The 21,207-nt window shown below is 35.7% G+C and overlaps 1 protein-coding gene across 4 annotated transcripts in view; it reads right to left on the bottom strand.

Moving 5' to 3' along the window:
- The window catches only part of Spock3 (SPARC (osteonectin), cwcv and kazal like domains proteoglycan 3), a 377,611-nt gene that overhangs the window by 196,606 nt on the left and 159,798 nt on the right, over positions 1-21,207 (bottom strand). For 2 of the 4 annotated variants that reach the window (XM_035451289.1, XM_035451290.1), the window contains exons 2-3: positions 20,680-20,688; positions 20,529-20,574 (exon numbers count right to left, since the gene is read on the bottom strand). In XM_035451289.1, the coding sequence (XP_035307180.1) occupies positions 20,529-20,574; positions 20,680-20,688 (55 nt within the window). The remainder of the gene's footprint in view (positions 1-20,528; positions 20,575-20,679; positions 20,689-21,207) is intronic. The other 2 variants (XM_035451288.1, XM_035451291.1) reach the window with 1 other exon arrangement.

Here is a 21,207-nt window from a genome sequence, read left to right as displayed (position 1 = left end):
TAAAGCACCATTCTGTAAAAGGAACATTTGACTCCCAGTAGCTCAAAGTGAATCTTCTCCAACTAACTGGAATGAACTTGGGAAAATCCTTACATCTGACCAGGAGGACTGTGGTAGGAAATCGGAAGATTCTCTTGGATGGTTTCTAGGACTCTGATATCTAATAGGTCAGGTCCATTTATTATCACAACTATTAAGCAGAGAAAACACAATGCCTCAGATCCTGTGCAATTTAACATATGTGTCATTATACTGGATTAAAAAAAAAGGAAAAGAAAACCAATTTGCTTAGTGTTTCTGGCAAATATGTATGGAGGGAGGGAGGTGGAAACAGAGCACACAAGCAGAAACAATTTCTCTTCATGAAAGAACTGAAGGCTTCAGCATCTGTATTTCCCTGGTGATTGCCTTTCCTTCTCTCTCTTGCCACTTTCAACTGGAAAGCAGAAGTTGTAACACAGATTTGCATTTTGATTCTGCAAAGACTAGTAAAATCAGAATTCCTTTATAGTAAGACAATGAATGATCTACAATTTCACCTATTTCATAACTTTTGGAAAGCAGGAAAGTGAGAGTGAGGTTATATATTGAGTGGAAAAGTAATAGACTGCCCTATACACTCTCTGATGGCAAACCTATTTTTATGGGCTATACCTGCTCTGTGGTGTAAGACTGGCTTATTTAATATCTATTGTCTTGGCTTTCTCACCCACAGTGGTTCTCAGCCCTCTTAATGATGCAACCATTTAATATATGTCCTCTTGTTGCAGTGACTCTAACCATAAATTATTTTTGTTGATACTCCATAACTGTAATCCTGCATAATATAATGCTATGAAATATAATGTAGATATTTATGAAGATAGATGTTTGCTAATGGGTTCCTGACTCAGGTCAAGAACCACTGATATAAAAAGAAGCTACTAAAGAATGACTATATGTGTTTCTCTGCTTTGACTCTTAACTATTCTTTCCTTGTCTGTATGGTTCTATACATTGCTATTGGAAAGCACCTCTCTGGTGGTTTCAGTTTTTGCTAGATTTTTTATCCATTAAAGACCAAGAGTTGTAACATTCCTTTATTGCTCAACCCTGAGTATTTCATCATCCATTTTTGGATTCTATAACTCTGCTAAGAAATTTTCGACAATCTCTATTACATTGTTTTTTAATGATCACTTTATACAGTCTGTTTCCTGAAAGTGAAAGATTTACTGAAAATAACAGAAAAATCAAGAAGTGAGCTGAGTATGACTGTACCTGCATGAGTATAGTCCCAACATTCAGCACACTGATGAGGATCACTTGTGTTGAGGGATTTGAGATTACAAAGTGCACACGTGTGTGTGTGTGTGTGTGTGTGTGTGTGTGTGTGTGTGTGTGTGTGTATGTGTGTGTGTGTGTGTGTGTGTGTTTTATGTATTTGTTCAGTGGAAGAGAGTTCAGGAAATACCATGTTAATATTACTTCTATGGATCAAAATAATTTCTAGTTCATTTCATTTTCTTCCAGGTAACAAAAGTGTAAAATGTACAAAAGGTTCAAAATTAAATAATATATGAAGTTCATACAAATTGAATAAATTTTAAATGTCTTCCAATAAGTTCCATTAAATTATACATGAAAGGCCCTGAGAGTTTTTTTGAAACACAGCAATTATACTTCTGATAATAAATCCTGAAATATTTGGAAGGCAGAATATAAATAAAAGATATCAGTTCAATGTACCAGGACTTTTCTTTCAGGCCACCAACGAGCTTCCAGTTCTTAACAGAGAGATTTACTAGGTTTTAATGCTAAGCTTTTGCTTATGCTTGTCCCACTAGCTCCTATAACTTAACCCATTTCTCTTTATCTAAATTTTTCCTTGCGGCTCTTTACCATTTTTTCCCATAAATATTATTTTCACAACTTTTCCTGTCAGGGTTGTGGCTGCCTGGCTTCTGAGGCCAGCTGTGTCCCTCTTTCTCTCCTCCTTCTCTCTCTCTCCCTTGTTCTCTGCAAACCTAGATTTCTCCTCCTATTTATTCTCTCTGACTGCCAGACGCACCTATTATTTCTCTTCCTTGCTTTTGGCTGTTTAGCTCTTTATTAGTCCAATCAGGTACCTTAGGCAGGCAAGGTGAAACAACTGCAGCAAATCTTTTAAAAAATTAAGCAACACCCTTACATCATTAAACAACTTCAGCATAAACAAATGTAATACAGCTTTGCACAGTTAAAGTGATATTCTTCAGCATATACAAATATAGCACATCCTTGCCCAATTAAAATAATATTCCACAGCAGCAAAAATGTTCAACTAGAATTTGAACAGATAAATTGTGTTGTGTCCCAAGTATCCACCCTATGAAAGAAGCAGCAGTAGTTTAGCCAAATCTTAAATTTTCTGGTGTAGAATGTTAAACCTCAAACTTCTAAAACTGAAGTAATGATTCATAAAGTCACTTGATAGCTGAAGGAATAGAAATGCTGAAAATAAATGACTTTAGAGGGAACAAAAGGTTAGGAGATATAAATGGGGAGGAAAGAAAGGACAAAACATAGGAAGAAGACAAGAGGAGAGATAAATAATGGCAAAACTGTTTGAAAAAGACATGTAATATTTAATGTTTACTCAAAACCACACACACACACACACACACACACACACACACACACACACACACACTAGTTATAGTACTCAGAGTGAAAATGCTTACTTGAGCATTAAAGAATACCCAGCATAAACTCAAGGGGTTGGCATAAGAAAAATCATTTTAAGTTGTTGGTCTGTGAAAACCAAGCAACACACACAATAATATAAATTGCTGTTGCTGGCATTGACTAGCTCTCAGAAACTGAAGGACACAGAGCTTAGAAGAATCAGTCTGGATCTGACCTTGAAGAATCCTCTCTCAGGACTCCACTCACACAGTTGAATTAACCATGTAGTTTCCTCAATGGATAAAAGCAAACAGTAGTCCTATCCAGCTATAATGTCTATAAACTACAACACAGACCATTACATCAAGATGTTCTTGAAGGTTCAGTGGTGGCATTTATAACCTGGGGTTACTTAAAAGCACCAAGTTAGACTTCATGCCCACTAAACAGGAAGAGTTCATTCCTGGCACCATAAATTTAGCCAACTACCTATGGCTAGTGAAGCTATGAAACCTCAAGGAGAACCCAATCATTTGCAACTGCATTCTAAAGACTTCTCCCTACATCCACAGATAAGTGTATCTCTCACCCTTCCTAAGAAGCTTGTTTTTGCAGTAGAGGGAGATCTTTACAGCAAGACACAAGAGTCAAAGGTAGCAACTAACTGAATATAGGGTGATCATTTCCAATCGAATCATTTGCAAAACCTCTGTATAGTTAAACATCCTAAGGTACAGGGAACATTGTAGAAGATCAGACAGAGATTCTAAGAGCTGGAGGTCCTGGGCAACTACTTCTGGGTATTGTCTAAAAATAAATAAATAACCAAATACACAAATATATTGATAAATAGAAAAAATAGTAAATAAATAAATAAATAAATAAATTGTTAGGTAGGGAGGAGGATTTAGGTCTGGGAAGAATTGGGGAAAAGAGTGGTAGTGAATATAATTCAAATGTATTATATATTATATGTAATTCTTGAAGAAAAATAAACATGTATCAGAAAGAAATTTGAAAGAGTAGTGGAAATAATGTAGATAATTCTCTGCAAATGGACAGAGTATGGTCGGCATTAGTTAGAAATGTCTTTGTTATCCCACTCAATTTAAGCCTCTGCTTCTATTGTTTAAAAATTTACTTCATTTTACTTATGTGTATGTATGCATTTGTATGAATGCTTTCATGTGTGGAGGTTCACTTAGAAGTCAAAGATGACACTGGATCCTCTAGAGAAGGCGATACAGAAAATTCTGAGACACCTAATAGGGTTCTGGGAATCACTGACACATTTTTTTCAGACCTAAAATTCTGTTTTGTGTTTTTGACTCCCTAGTAATATGTAGCTTTGAGCTGACATGGACAGCACGTGCGCTGGAAGTTATTACTGAAACAGAACAAAAAGGATTAATTTGATTTCCTTTACTAAATAAGCACATATGAACTGCAACTGAAACCTCCTTATATTAGGTTCAACTCACTAAATCTATACTTGATAGTAGCAAGAGAATTATTAAATTCTGAAATTATCCTTCTTCCATTACTAGAGACAAAAGAAGGGACTAAAACAAACATTTCCATTAGTGAAGTAGTAAAGCCAGCTTATGACAATAAACTGTTTTACACATAGGATTCACAAATATTTTGCATGAAATTCATTTGTGTGCCAAATTTTAATTACTGTTTTTATGTGAAATCTTGTACCTTAAAGTGAAAAGTACATCTTTTTGCATTTGAGGTTTACTTTTAAATTTTATGACTTCTACCTATAAACTGAAAAATGCCTTTGTAAAATGTGCTATTAACAGATGAGCAGAAAAAGACCAAAGATGTCTTTGTGTGGTAGGGTTTATGGAGTGCCTTCCATGCACACATCACATAAGTTTCTCCTGAACTCTCAAGTCAAATCATAGATTCTCCAAACCTTTTCTTTAATATTCATTTAATAAAATCTTAGTTATTCTTGACATATTTTTAAAATGTCTTTCTTCAGGGAAGTTTTCACATATTCCTCAGAAAGAACAGATGAGATTTGCCTATTACATAAGCCCTGCAACTCTGCAACTCCTCCTACCACTCTTCAAAAATTGCATCATCATTCTCTTACATAAGGCTTCCAATGGAAGTCTCTTAAATTTTTCCTTTTTTTGAGGTTTTCTAATTTTCTAATTAATTCTGTGTGTTCTCATGTTGATTTAAACTGCATTGATAGCTTCAAGTTGTTGTATTCATAGAAGCTCATAATTCTTTATTTTTTTGAGTTGTAGATAGTTCCTTTAATTAATACAATTATGTCTTATCTTGCTGTGTAGTTATGGCCATGAGTGTATCCTCCTCCCTACTGCATAACAACCATATTGCATTCTTTCTTTTCTTTTACAAGATGTCTAAAGTATACAGTAAATTCCATTTTCTATTTTGTTCAGTGACAGTAAGTGTGCACACATTTATATGTGTTTTGTTGAATTTTAATTGGTCTCTCTTTAAATATCAGGCTGTCTGTCTGTTTGCTTGTGTCTTGTTCTTCATTCCCATTCCATCTATCATGTTTACTGAAGTCAATATGTATTGCTTGAAAAACTGAAACGTTGGCTCCTAATGATAAAGCATGTTTTGATAAAGTCTTTAAGAAGTGAGACAAGAATTCAAGTACTATAGTATGTGTTGACATTTTCTTTGGCTATAGCATTTTGTCCAACAATAGAAGCCACAACTAAGACATGGAGTAAGAGAATGTAAAACACAACAGTCAGAGATGTCTGTCAGTGAACAGGAGATGAAAGGGCTTATTCGTTGTATACTTCCATCACTGAAGGAAGTCAGACAGGTAAAAACCTGGAAATAGGAGATGATGCAAAGGCCAGGAAGGTGCTGCTCACTTGTTTATTCAGCCTGCTTTCTAAAAGAACCTATGACCACTTGCCCAGGGATAGCACCACTCATCAGAGGCTGGGGCTTCCCCCATCAATCATTAAGAATGTGGTAGGCATTTTCTCAATTGAGATTCTCTCCTTTTAGATAACTAGCTTATGTCAAGTTGACATAAAACAATGTTTGAAATCTATGTCCCTCAGAACTTTCTCTCTTCACCACCACTACTTGAACTATACAAGCTCTCTTTCTTCCTGTTATATTTCATTAATTTCTGACCACTGGCTGTACACTTATGATTCATATCCCATAGTGGTATCATCACTTTCTGGTCCATCATATGTACAAAATTTACATATGGTGTCATACACTCATATTGTCATCATGCATCAGAAATATTCAAAATTGCATTCTTTCAAATGAGTTGCTTACACACAGCAAATACTTGATATTTATGTATTGTTGAATACAGGATTCAACATTATGTGTAAGAACATTCATTTGCTAAAATAAAACTGTAGGGCATAGACATTTTTTCAGTAAAATAATTCATGTTTCACAAACTGAGTCAGTAATATATTTTTTACTATCATGAACAAAGATGCTCATCTATTGTCCTAAAACAGCATCATGTTATTGGCATAATCCATCACTCACAAGCCATTGTCCACCTCAAATTCAGTATCGGTTTCTAATTTTTTGAGATACACCTGTTAGAATAGTTAAAATCAAAAACTTGATTACAGCTTATGCTAGAGAGGATACAGAGTAAGGGATATACCCCTTCATTGCTGTTGGGAGTGAAAACTTGTATGGTCACTTTGGAAATCTGTATGGCAGTTTCTCAGAAAATTGGGAATCAATCTCCCTCAAGACATAGCGATATCACTCTTGGACATACACCCAAAGGATGCACACTCATACCACAAGGAAATTTGTTCAACTTTGCTGAACCAAAGAATGGAATCAGAAAATGTGGTATATTTACACAGTGCAATAACACTCAGTGATGAAAACAATGACATCATGAAATTTTCAGGCAATAAGGATGCAACTAAAAAAAAAAATCCTGAGTGAAGTAACTCAGACCCACAAAGAAATCAAGTGTATGTCCTCATTCATAAGTGGATATTATGCATAAGCCAAAGGATAATCAGTCTATAGTCTATAACCCCAGAGAAGCTAGGTAAAGAGGAGAAGCTTGAGAGAGACATAAATGGATCCCCATGGAAAGGGGAAATAGACAAGATCTCCTGAGTAAATTGGGATCAACAAGGGGGAGACTGAAAGGGGAGGGATAAAACAGGAGGGGAGGGAGACGAGAACATGAGGGAACAGTATGGTCGAGTTGGGGGAAGGCCAGAGAGGGAGTGTAAGAAAAGAGATATTTTGATAGAGGGAACTATTATAGGTTTAGCAAGAGACCTGATTCTAGGGAAATTCCTAGGAATCCACAAGGATGACCCCAGCTAAGTGGAGAAGATGCATGAACACTCCTTCCCCCGTATTCAGATTGATAATTACCTGTGTTAACATCATAGAATCTTCACCCAGTAAGTGATGGATTGTTTTTTTAAAATAAAAAAAAATGTATTAAAGTGACCTCTTCCCTTTTGTTTCTAGAGCCAAATGTTACCAACATATTTTACCAATTTTGTCCTAATTTAAAATGTTTTGTTTGTGTTTGTGTTGGTGGTAGGGTTTTTTGAAGTGTATATCCTATCCCAAGCCTCTACTATCCCTTACTCACAAACAGGCAAAGCAAGAAGTAAACAGTTGTTCTTTACGCAGTAAGTTTTCTTTTCCAAATCCTCTGTTAGATCAACTAATGCTCCTGGACTGAAAGTGAGATCACTTCAGCCTTCCCATCTTAAGATTTTATCTTCTTCAAATATTTTGTCATAATAAGAGAAGAGCTGAACACACAGGTTCCAATAATTTCAGTTAAAATGCCTGGTTATAACACAATTTTTTTAGAGAAAATTTGAATTTTTTTGATAAAAGCAACACATAAAATGCATATATTAGCTCTATATTGTAGACTAATTAGAAAGACACACAGAGGGACTGAAGAGGTGGTTCAGTGGTTATGATTGCTTGCCATTCTTCCAAGAGACCCAGATTTGATCCCCAGTACTCATATGGTGATCCACAACCATCCATAACTGCAGTTCCTGGGGGTCCAATGCCTTATTATGGCCTCTGCATGTAGTCCATGCTACACAGACATATGCAGCCAAAATACTCATATATAAAATAAAAGTAGATCTTTTTTAAGTGTTGCAAAAAGAATCTTAAAAATAAACAACCAAGAAAACAAACAGAGATCTCTCGGAAGATAGAGAAAATTAAATTAAAAAACCAGATGGAGACAGAGAAAACATGAACTGAGAGAGAAGTGGAGGACACTCAGCTGAAGCATGGATGTAAACTTTAAAGAATATCAACCCCAAACTTTGTCTTAATTCACACTACCTGTGAGAATCAGCAATTAATTTATGGGAATTTGTCACACCAGTGAACAAATACAACTATTACTAAAAAATTAAATTACCTGCATAAATATTAATTAATATGAAAGTTAGTAGATACTGAAAATGCATCATTTACTCTCATGTCCTACCTGAGATAACTACCTATACTCTTGTGTTACTTTATTGTCCCTTTTTAGTAGACATTCTTTTTTGTGATTTTTAAAATTTAAATTCGAAACAAGCTTGTTTCACAAGTCAATCCCAGTTCCCTTTCCCTCCCCTTTTCCCCTGCCCCGACCTACTCCCTATCTCATTCCCTTTCCACTCCCCAGGGAGGGTGAGACCTTCCATGGGCCTTCCATCAAAGTCTGTCACATCATTTAGAGTAGGGCCTAGTCCCTTCCCTGTGTATCTAGGGTGAGAGAGTATCCCTTTATGTGGAACGGCCTCCCAATTTCCATTCATATACTAGGGATAAATACTGATCCACTGAACTTTCAAAGAAGATTTTAAATGTTTTAGAATCTGAACTATCTCTCTCTCTCTCTCTCTCTCTCTCTCTATATATATATATATATAATATATATATATATATGTATGTATGTATATGTATAGTTTAAATTAGAAAAAATCTTATTTTACATATCAATACCAGTTCCCTCTCCCTCACATTAGCCCATACTTCCCAACCACCACCCACCCCATCCCCCATCCACTCCCCAGGGAGGTTGAAGCCTTCCATAGAGGGATCGTTAAAATCTGCCAAGTCATTTGGAGCAGGGTCTAGGCCCTCCCCTGTGTTAGGCTAAGAGTATCCTTCCATGGGAAATGGGCTCCCGAAATCCGTTGTGTACTAGGGATACATCCTGTTAACACTGCCAGAGGCCCCATAGACTCCCCAGTGTTGCTAACTGACGACCACACTCAGGGGACCTAGTTTGGTCCTATGTTGGTTCCCCAGCTGTCAGACTGGGGTCCATGAGTTTCCACTTGTTCAGGTCAGGTTTTTCTGTAGGTTTTCCCAGCGTGGTCTTGACCCCTTTGTTCATCACTTCTCCCTCTCTGAAACTGAATTCCAGGAGTTTGGCTCAGTGCTTAGCTCTTGATATTTGCTTCTACTTCCATTAGCTACTGGATCAAGGCTATAAGATGGCATTTAACGTAGTCATCATTCTCTTTATTGGGGAAGGGCGTTTAAGGTAGCCTCTCCACTATTGCTTAGGGTTCTAGTTGGGGGGTCATCCTTTTGGATCTCTGTATAATCCCCTAGTGCCGGAGACTGAACTTTTAAAGTGCTGAAGTAGAAATGTTTAGTATTGTGATATTAATATCAATAAAAGACATTAGGATGAAGAAGAAAGGAGCTGTGTTTTAACTATGTGAAGCTTGTCTGTCAAGGTCACAGGGGTTCAATTTGCTGGCTAGTTTTATGTCAGTTTCACACAATCAGAATCATTTTGGAAAAGGACCTTCAATTGAGAAAATGACACCTCCAGATTGGCCTGTGGTCAAGCCTGCCGTGCATTTTTTGACTGATTATTGATGTGGGATGGCCAAGTTTATTCACACTGGGCAGTGCTACCCCTTGGCTGGTGGTCCTGGGCACTATGAGCAAGCAGGTTGAGGAAGCCATTAAGAGTAATTGGTAAGTAGCATGCTTCCATAGCCTCAGCCTCCATTCTCGCCTCCAGATCCTTGGATTGAGTTTTAGCCCTAACTTCTGTCAATGGTTGGGACTATGAGCTGCACAATGAATAAATCCTTCCCCCTACTCATGCAAAACAAAGTAAATATAAATATTTGACCTAATTTAGCCAGATATGCCTTTTTAATATTTTTATGTCTAGAAAGGGTACAAGGTTAGATAACCTTGTGATTACCTCCCTCTAGCTAGTCACTAATCTTTTTAGTTATGGCTCTTCTACATTTATTTTTTACTTGCAGTGTAAAATCCACATTTATGTAAATTTAAAATTGGAAACATCAACTACTGTGTTGCTTCAATAAATTAACAGATAATCTGAAGAAATAAGAGGAAGAGGCTGAAGAGCAATCCAAAGTCATATGCCAGAGAAAGCCAAACAACAATATTAAACAGCCGAAAAGTTTTTGAATGGTTTACATTTTGGGTCACAAGGGTAATTATATGAAACTAGCATACAGGGTGTCATATTCACACATGCTTTAGCTCATTAATACAAAGTTTATCATTTAATTATATTAATGGAATTAACATAAAGATGTTAAAAATTATATCTCAAGGCATGGGATGGAGACTGTTATATGGTTGGGCACAGCAAGCAGGATATTAGCATCTATTGGTCAGAAATGGCAACAAGGAAAATAATGGAGCTTGAAGCCTGCTCTGTAGGAAAGGAAGAGAAGTGGGGCTATGAGTTAATTGGCATCCCGCCCTATGCTATTAGTTGTTAGGGTTCTTGTCTGTGGATTGCTTAATAAGCTTGTACAAATATAAAAATAATACAAGCTACCTTTAAACTATCCCCAAAAGACACTGCATGCTCAGGGCTGAGTCTTTATAAGCATACATGCCTGCTTAAGATAAACTTCTTAGCATTGAAAACAAAATACTGAATCCTATTAGGATTCATGCACCATTCTCACACCAATTTCATTATCATAGAAAAAGCAAAAATGACAAAAGAAAGGAGCTCACCTTTAAATGAAAATTTTATGAGAACTTGTTTTTGTGCTCAAGTTTAGAAATTCTAATCTGTATTTCTAATGAGCTCCTGGAAATTGCAGACAAGAGTCCTATTTTCATTATTATTTCTTAAGATTCGAATGAGGCAATAAGTGCTAGCTATTTTATATTTTGAGTTGATTTGAATTTATTCATTTTAGTTTATATTGAGACATACACACAAACATATGAATTCTTCAATTACACATAATGGCTTCATTTCATTATTGTTCATGCTTAGCAGACATGCTCAGCAGGGCTGCCCATGATTTGCCTACTGTGATTTAATTTAGTTGCTGCCTGCTGCCAGGATACAATAGTCAAGATATTGTGCTCGCACGACATCACCATCATCCTAAACATTTTACTAGTGCACACTAAGAACTCAAGACTGCCAGATTTAACATAGGATTTTAAAAACCCTGATACGAAGTAATTTACTACTTAGCACGTGTGTGTGTGTGTGTGTGTGTGTGTGTGTGTGTGTGTGTGTGTGTGTGTGTGTGTGTGCATTCGTGTGCTCGAGAGTGTTTGCACTGTGGAAGTCAGAGTATGGCAAAATTATATCTTCGTTAATCACTTCTTCATGTCAGGCTTTTGAGATAAGGTCTCTAACTTATCCTGGACATGACCATTCCAGCTATATGGGCTAGCCCTGGACCTTTTGAGCTCCCTATCTCTTCCCTCTGTTAGAGGTAAACATACACACTACCACACTAGGTGTTTACTCGAATTGCAGTCATTCATCTCAGGTCCACAAGGCTGTGCAGCAACCACTTTACCCATGGAGCCATCTCCACAGACCTTCAAGGAGCATTTGTGATCCCTTTTATGTCTCAACAAGCACACAAGGTAATGCATCTGGGAGCACAAAAGATTATCTTTGTTCTTTAAAATTGTAGGTAAAGAAGCTATCATATTTGCTCTTTGCAATACATAATGTTATTGACATTTATTGTTACTTTTTTTGTTTTTAGTGTTTTCATTGGTTAAGCAGAATTCTCATGCTCATTTAATCTACACTAGTGTTACAAAGGAAGCATTAATTCTTGTTAGTGGATTGGAATAAGAATAGATGGAAATTGTCATTTGCTGGTAAGTTTCGGCAGCCCACTTTACTCGGATTATTGGAAGGAAGTCTTAATGAGTCATTGTCAGGATTAGATGGAGCGGTGTATCAATGGAGGACCATCTTGAATGTTAACTGATGGGAAAAGAGCCAACCAACTGTGGAGAGCAGCTTTCCCTATGTAAAGGTTTTGGAACAGCATGAGACAAGAAAGGTAGTTGAGAACAAGGATTTTTATTCTCTTTCATTCTCTCTATGCTCTGTGAATGTAATGAAAAAGAATGGGAGTGAGAAGCGGGAAGAAATTTGAGAAAGCTGCAGTGTTGTATCTACATAGTAATCTCCCAATGAAAACTAATGCTTTTGTGCACTACAATTAATTTAAAATAGTACATGTCTAATATAATTTTCTTCAGAGGGACATGTTATCTTGAAGTCATTTAGTTGCCACTGGCTTTGTAAAACTTTATTTAAATTGTAGAAATAATGAAATATGCAACAATATATAGAAAATGTTTTCTTTAAAACTTCAAATATTTTATGTGAAATTCAAGTTACTAGTAAAAGACAATTCATGGCCAATTCACTCCCATTTTACCTTCTAATTGAAAGGAAACTTTCCAGAGCTCACTGACTTCACTAGGTGCATCAGCATGTGCAGGAGTGCAGAGTCAGACACTGGAGAAATGAAGTATCTCCTTTAAAAAATCACAGTCTAAAAGATGATACAATTGCTAATATTAATATATATATATATATATATATATATATATATAATATACACATTGTAAGCAAAAAATACAGGACACTGCAATAGAAAACAGTGGGAAACTATAAATGTAATAATTTTAAAGATTTAAATATTCACTTTATTTATGGTGTGTGTGTGTGTGTGTGTGTGTGTGTGTGTGTGTGTGTGTGTGTGTGTGTGTGTGTGTGTTGATTCATGTGTACTGGGGCATGCATGCCAAGGCATTCAGGAAAAGGTCAGAAGAAAACTTTTCATAAACTGGTTCTCTCTTTTCATTTGTTTTCATTTTCTCTCTGAGGCAGGATCTCTATAGTAGTGATTTCTTTCACTTCACTGCAATAATAGCTTCTGGCCATGTGTCTTACCTCTGCTTAGTGTCTTTTCGTAGGAGTACTTGGTGGTAGGAATCCAGATGACAGTCCCCTAATCCAGCTTTCTTACTTGGGTTCTGTTTTTGAACTCATATCAGCAAATGCTTTCAAACATGAACCATCTTTCCAGTCTGGTTCTACCATTTTAATAATTCCAATGACACATGAACTTGTGTACTCATGGCTAACACTGTGGATAAGATATATGAAAGCATAGCATCCAAGACTTTTCTACAGGAAGAGTCCATGTCCCTGAAACATCTTTGTGTCATATACTCTGTTGTCTATTGTTTATCATAAGGTATTTTCAAGAACAGAATTCACTACAACTCACATAATGTCACATACTTAAAATGACGGTATTAACATTTCCAAACAACTTTCTCTACAGTGACTCTATCCAAACTATAATCAAATGTGCTCTCGATGATCAAATGTTTAACTACTAGCCCTGAACATATTCCATGTCCTTTTTGTGTAAATGTATGTGACTTATGCAGATGTGTGTATTTTTAGGTGTATCTATGTGTGTATGTAGGGTGAAGACACACACAAAAGCCAGAAGTTGACATCAAGTATCTGAATTTATCGCTATCTCATTACTGTCTACAAAGGTCCCTGATTAAGAAGATTAGCCACCAGCACAGTCAAACATTCCTCCTACTTCTGCCTCCAGGCATGTATACAAACACACAACATAGTAGCAGCCAGTGATACAATATTTCACGGGTGAGGGTGAGGGAATCTCAGGGTTAAATAAAGACAAGACAAGTGTTCATTCTTGCAAGGAGAATGCCATTTATTTTCAAAGGGGTAAGACTTATATAACAATAGCAGTCACAGTTGAAATTTACTCAGACAATGGTCCATGTCCCCAAGCCCCCTGGCAATGGGTGGATAGTTTGCATACAGGCCTAGCTGGAAAGAGGGAAGGGAATGCCTAGTCATGAGTTGGACAGAGAACCCCAAGGGCACTTTAGGTCACCCAGCAGGGTCTAAACAGGAATGCCTAGTCACAGGATAGGACACCCAACTGTACGTTTCCCAGCAGGGTCCCAACAAAAGCAATGTAATTAAAAATATTTAGAAACCAAGTCTAAGTTCTTTCACCATACAAAGAAGTGCATTAATTCTCTTGCACAGCAATGACCTAGAATCACTTCTTTAGCCAGTGAAGTATCTAATAAAGAGTCCTTGGCAGTCTATGGGACCTCCAACAGTGGAACCAGTATTAATCCCTAGTACACAATTGGACTTCAGGAGCCCATTTCCTATGGAGGGATACTATTTCAGCCCAGAGACAGGAAGGAAGGCCTAGGCCCTCCCACAAATAATGTGACAGACTTTGATGATCCCTTGTGGAAGGCCTCACCATCCTTGGGAAATAGGAGAGGAGTGGCTTGGGGGGGTTGGTCGGGGCTATGGGAGGCTGGGAAGGAGAGGGAATGGGGGATTGATATGTGAAATGATTGTTTCTAAATAAAAATGTCTCAATAGCTGCAGTGGATATTATTCATGCTTAAATAACAAGATTCATAATAATAAGAAATTTACTTCTTAAATCCCCAAATTTGCTTTCAGTCCAAATTTGATCAACCCCATGTTCTGTTCCACAAATTTGATTCAATTGTTCCTAATACATAATTTCATTGAAAAGAAATAAACATAATTTTACTTCTTATATACCTGTTCAAGAAAGTACCATATATACCAAATGCAGTATGACTAATCTCAATTTGAATTTATGACCCCAAACCAGATGTGTTTTACAGACTTCATTACACTTTGGAGATAGTACACTGCTGAATTAAAACAATAAAAAGTTGTAGAATGATGTACCCTTTAGAATTGATGTGAAAAAAGAGAAAAAAGGTCTAAATAAATGAAATAAATATTTAACCTAGAAGCCAGCTCTTTGATGTTCTAAACATACATGGAGTGAATGGACATTTAATATTGATGCCTTGGCTGAATATAATTTATGTATAGTGGGATTGTGGAAGGACTCTGTGATGCAAAGTTGTTAATACGGCCAATAAAAGCTACATAGGTTGTGAATCAATATATCTTTTGGCATTTGCATGTTAGCACCTAAACATGATTTTGTATAAAATGATTCACATTCCTTAATTAAAACCATGTGAACTGATCAAATAATTATTCGCATTAAACAGGGGTTCAAATTCACATTTTAAATGATTGAAAGCCATCTGTGAAATAACTCCGATAACTCCGTCATCTTTGTGTATTGCACTCAATGAATTATAATAAAGCACAGCTTTTTTTTTTTCTCACTAAAACAAAACCAAAAGGCTCCAAGCCTTTAAACAAAGCCCTATTGTGGCATACCATGCCTCTATTGTGAAATACAGATGAGACCAACTTATTGTTTCAGGATATTATTAAGAAATGACCAAAATAAGATTGGGAAACACATAACACTAACAAATTATACTCCAGGCATTAGAAAGTCCAATCTACAGAATGTGTTTTTCAGGTACATCACTGTATTTAAAGGAAGAGAAAACAAACCTTGGAGTGTAGTTGTGCAAACACTTAACTTTTTTTAATTTTAGAAATATTTATAAACATAATATAATGGATAACTATAGTCATTGATGAGAACAAAAGCTCCAGATGGAATTTCCCGATCATGTGTTTTGCAGCCAGATGTTGATAATTAAGGCACAAATCTGGCTGTGAGTGGTGTGTCATGGCAGACACTGCACAAATAAGTGGAACTAACTGATGAGAATGAGGGGGAGCCTGGGGAACTGAGAATGAAAGAGAGAGAGATGATGGCTAAGCACATGGCTAAGCAAGTAACTGTTCTGACAAACAGAAGAGCCACCTTTGTCATCCACCCTCCTTACAAACTTGGCACAGGGCTCATCTAGTTCCATGGCTAACTATCCCTGAATTTGTCCTAACAAGGTTTTCAGTAGAGTGTAGAAATAGCTTCACATACCTATCTTTATAATCTGTTAAATCAAATCCAGTCTAACAGAATGGTAGGATTTTGTTTATCTTCCATATAAAGAACTTGATATGAAGGGCATGGCATTTCCAAATTGTCACATTGACTGAACAGACTTTATGAAATCTACAGCTATACTACTTATAACTAATTCCAATCCCCAGACACATGAAAATCAGGGGAACACAGCTATCTCATGAAAATGACATTTCAAGAAAGAAATTGATACGTTTTTATCTAGGTTTCTTGTTGTCAACCTGTTAATTACAGTCCTCTCCCTGGTAGAAACCAAGGTGAGCAAATTCAAGTTGCTGTGGAGATGATTAATAATTGTCAATTGTCAGGGTCTAGCTTCACTTAGGAGATATATTTCTGGGCAATTTCTACCAGTGTTTAGATTTGCTTAACTGAGACAAGAAGACCATTCTGGATTTGGTATGTGCTTATCCATGGGCTGGGAACCATGTAAACGTTGTAAAGGGGAATTAAGGTTGAGCAACAACATTCACAACTCTCTTTTCCTAAGTGTAGATGCTAACATGCTATTCTTAACAAGATGGATGACACTTTCAGTGAGCCAAAATAAGTCCTTCCTTATTCATATTCCTAAGGTATTTTGTAACAGCAAATAAAAAAGTATTGATAAAAAAATTTGGGCAATACAGAAAACATGTTCGGTTCATCTATTTTCCATCCCACTCGTCTGTGTGTGTTTGTATGTGTGTCTATGAGTGCCTATGTATGTCTCTGCATGTGTGTGTTTCTGTGTGAGTTTCTGCATGTATGTGTGTGTATCTGTCTCTTTCTATGTGTGTCTGTGTATCTGTATCTATGTCTATGTGTGTCTGTGTGACTCTCTGTGTGTCGGTATGTGTGTCAGTGTCTGTGCATGTGTCTGTGTGTGCATGTCTGTGTGTCTAGTTGTCTGTGTCTGTATCAATGTATAAGTCCATGTCTGTCTGTGTGTGTCTCTGTGTGTGTGTCTTTATATGTCTTTGTGTGTGTCTACATATCTGTGTGTATGTCTGTGTCTCTGGGTGTGTCTTTGTATTCGTGTGTGTGTGTGTGTGTGTGTGTGTGTATGTGTGTGTGTGTGTGTGTGTGTGTGCTTTATCTGTGTCTCTTTGTGTGTCTATGTGTATATCTGTGTGTGTCTGTATGTGTCTGTGTCTTTCTGTGTCTGTTGGTGGGTCTGTCTGTGTCTCTCTATGTGTTTATCACATGCTTTTGGGTAAAGACAACTGGTTCAAATACAGTTCAGTAGTTCAAACAGATTCTCTAAAAAAACTACTGCTGAATATTCCAGCAATTTTTCTTTTACAACAATCAATCTGCTTCACAGACAAAGCTGAGTTAAGAGATAAAAGGTGCATGTTTGTCCTTAAAACCTGCTGTGAATTTATTCAAAACATTACTAAATGATGGTTTAAACCTGGTTTCATCATGACTCTATGTTCACTGACAAATTTCTCCTTAATTCTTCGCAGTAAACATAGAATACGAAGTCTCTGCCTTACTTGAGAAGATGCATGTCCTCATTAAAGCTATTTCTCAGTTGATTTCAGTTGTGTCAACTCATGATTAACCACACTAATGAAGAGAAGTAATAGCACAGAGAACTCGGCATGGAGAAATGCAAAGCAATTTATTTTTGCATCTGTGTACTTTATTTCATTTTGTAAGCAGAACTACCATTATCAAAATGGTTTAACTTAAACACATAAAAAACATTTGTAGCTCTCCAACATTCCAATTATTTATTTTAGTAGATTAAAAAAGAAAACTAGAGATGTTATGATGAATTAAAAGAATATTAAATGAGATTTTATAAAATTGTGACAGTAAAAACTGAAACGTGAAGTATGTATGAAGAAGAAGCTAGTTGGCAGGAATGTATGTGTATTTGTGCACGATTACATATAGACCAACATAGTTTTACATGTTTATCCATATTTTATGCATGCACATGGGAAATATTTTGATGCACAATTTAAGTTGGAAGTAATACCTACTACTAAAAGATCTTGGTCAGAAAGGCATAAATGGCAATATATAAAAAATGCAATAGTGTGATAACTTTCTCCACACTCTTTTAACAAAATCTATAATTCACACTTAAAACATAAGGATAAAGGATTTACTCATATTTCTAAGACATATATTCATAAATAAAATATGCTAAAAATCTAAGCATGCATTAAATGCCTTCTGATTTACCTTGTGTTGAACAGATCAATTAGATTTTAAATATGATTCCCCAAGGGAAAATATGTTATTAGAAGAACTAGAAATGCATTAGAAATTAGTACATCTTAATTCTGTCTTATTCAGATCTTATGGGAAATTGAAACATTCTCTTCCTTCTACAGAGGCTCACAAATGGGATGATAACTGCATCTCAATCTAATATTCTTCTGAAATGGATACAATTTTATGTATGTTTATATATTAATAATATATACCTTGTCAGTCAAAATTTAAGATCTGATACTATAAAAAATATTGTAGGCCTATATATAGCAAGTAGTAATATGCTTTTATGGAGTACAATAGCAATAAATATACATAGACTTTTGATGTTAAGAAAGGGAGTGTTGCTCACTATAAACTACATGCATGCACAGAAACAAAACTTGCACTGAAATATTGAACTGCATAATCTGAAGTGTATGTACAAAGGAAATTCAGCTCTTGTATTTTGCTGTTGTTATGTGATTATCAATAACACATAGTAGTTAGGGCCTGGTCATCAGAAGACAGACCTCTCAAACTCACATCCTCGCTTTTCTCCCTGAAGGACCATCACATGGGGAAGAACTTGAGTTCCTCAATTCTTCAATAGCCTCATCTAACTCTCAAGAGATATTGTAAGGGTCAAGGAAACTAGTATAAAATATAATAATTATATTAGAGAGTTTTTATAAATTTATTTAAATTTCATCATAAAATTAGCTCCAATGAATAGAATACTTATGATATATATATATCATATTTAATAAGGTAATATAATATTGCTCATTGAACATTAAATTATTCTTGTATTATATTTGCTTTTAGTAACTTTTCCTACAATAACCAGTTTCATACAAGCAAAGAGAAGTCACAGTTCAATACATTCTCTCTACACATACAGGAGTCATCAAAGCATATTTATTACAACAGCATTTACAAAGAACAAGTTTGAATGTTTACAGATAATTTCCCATTGTCAGGGTTTATGATCCCATCATAAAAATTCATTTTCCAAGAAAAAACACAAATGCATTAAATTCTGCTTTATATAACATTTTCATTCCACTTTCTTGAGCACACTGGCATGCCTTATTAATAAACTAAGAGAAAAAATTATTTGAATCCTAGTCCAAGTTTCAATAAATAACAACAGGGGTAATAAGATGATATAATGTGAATGTAGATAATGTATATAATCAGCAATATAATGTGAGATTGATAATGAATTTTGAATCATGGCCTGGGTGCAAATGCCTGCTTCACATGCCAGGTTGAAATTGCCATTGATGACACAAAACCAGAACTACAGATTATTTAAACTAACTTACAAATACTTCCAGATGTGAGTTGTTACTTTGATTACTAAATAGTCCTCTTTATGGACAAGCATGAAAGGATTGTCTTCTAAGGTAGAAGAGTTATGAGATAGTAAATCCTTAACAGGTATAGTCTTGCAGGTGTGCATTTCCTGGAGCAGCAGGCACTTGGAGAAGGCCAGGAAACTCTCAACTCTTTATCTTTCTCTCTAAGCTTCTTTGCTTGTGATGTAAATGGTTTGCCCCACAATGTTTCCCCTCCCCAGATACCCATGGACAATGGGCAGGTCTTTCTTTCAACAGAACCTCCAGAAAGTGCCCTAAACCAGCTTTTATTTTCTGTAAAATTGATTAAGTGTTTCACTCTACCCATAGCACACTGAGTCCTAAGTATACTGCTTCACTGTTAACCTGTGCTGAGAAGAGAATACCCTTCAGTAGACGCTTCTTGATTTGAACCTGTAAAAAAGCATTCTGTACCCAGCATCACAGGCCTAGTAAGTAATGCTCTTCTCATTTTGTAAAATGATTGGTGATATAGATGTTCCCATTTTCATGACATATGCTTGCTGTTCAGTGTAGCATTCCTTCTTTACATGAGCTAGCCAGGAACCAAGCTATAGATATTGAGCTGGAGAATTTTATTTGGTGCCTAGCATTTCCTTAAGGGTCTCACTGAGGCCTTTGTTTCATGTAATCGCTAGGTGTTTTTATTCAAATAAAACATTTTAATCAATTAAAGTGGAGACAGTAATAATATACATCTTTTGAAAATTTCACAAATGTATCTCTACCATATGGGTACCCCTGAAAACTAGGTGAAGTGCCTTGTAACAACCAATCAAAATAGACATGGTAAATAAAGTTTAAAAATCTCAAATCAGCAATCTAAACCATGTTTCTAAAAATAAGTGGCATTCTGACATAATCATGTACCTAATTATCTCCTTTCTAACTTTATTATGCAGAAATAAACAGAGTTACTGCATAGATTCTCCACTCATGCATGTTTATGTGTTTAGCATTTTAAATTCTAACCATGCAATAAATAGCATTTCTACAATATAGCAAACATTAACATTTAAATGTCTTTTTCTTAAAATAATAAGGTTCTTACCTTGATCAAATGGCTTTCCTGGGCTCCAGGTGCGGAAATAATCATCCTAAGAGAAGAAAATAACATGATTTAATTGTATATGATCAATTAAAATACATGGATTCCCATAAAATCTAAAATAATATATGAAACAGAGAAATAGCATACAAACCTCCACTTCCTGCAATGGCAAGCAGCAAATTTTAAAAAAGAAAAAAAGAAAGGGAACAGAGAAAAAGAACAGTTATCAAAAAGGAACACAACTGTATACAAGTTAAAGAAAGTATTTCAATGTGCTCATTTTCATTGGAAGTCAGGGGTTAGTGTAACAATTTAATTATTTTTGTTGCCACTTCTCTTAAATATTATAATGAGCTTCTTTCAATTGCAATTCAATGTGCAATATAACATGCAGATAATTACCCCTAAGCTAATAAGCTGTAAAGTATCCTACTAGATTCCAATTATAGGACTTCATTTCCCACTAGTACAATAGTAAATGGATCCATTAATATAACAGGGAAAATATCAAGTGATTCTGCAATAGTCCATAGAGTATAAATAGACTTTATGCAAATTATTAACACTTTAATTGAATAACAAAGGAGTCCATCAAAATGCAATTGGGATATTGAACAAAAAAAAACGCACACCTAATTAAATCCTGGTTAATGTTTAAATATTTAATATGGAAAAACAT

Source organism: Cricetulus griseus (genome assembly GCF_003668045.3).
Source record: "Cricetulus griseus strain 17A/GY chromosome 1 unlocalized genomic scaffold, alternate assembly CriGri-PICRH-1.0 chr1_0, whole genome shotgun sequence".
In the NCBI taxonomy this organism is placed as follows: domain Eukaryota; kingdom Metazoa; phylum Chordata; class Mammalia; order Rodentia; family Cricetidae; genus Cricetulus; species Cricetulus griseus.
This window is presented reverse-complemented; position numbering and strand designations above follow the sequence as displayed.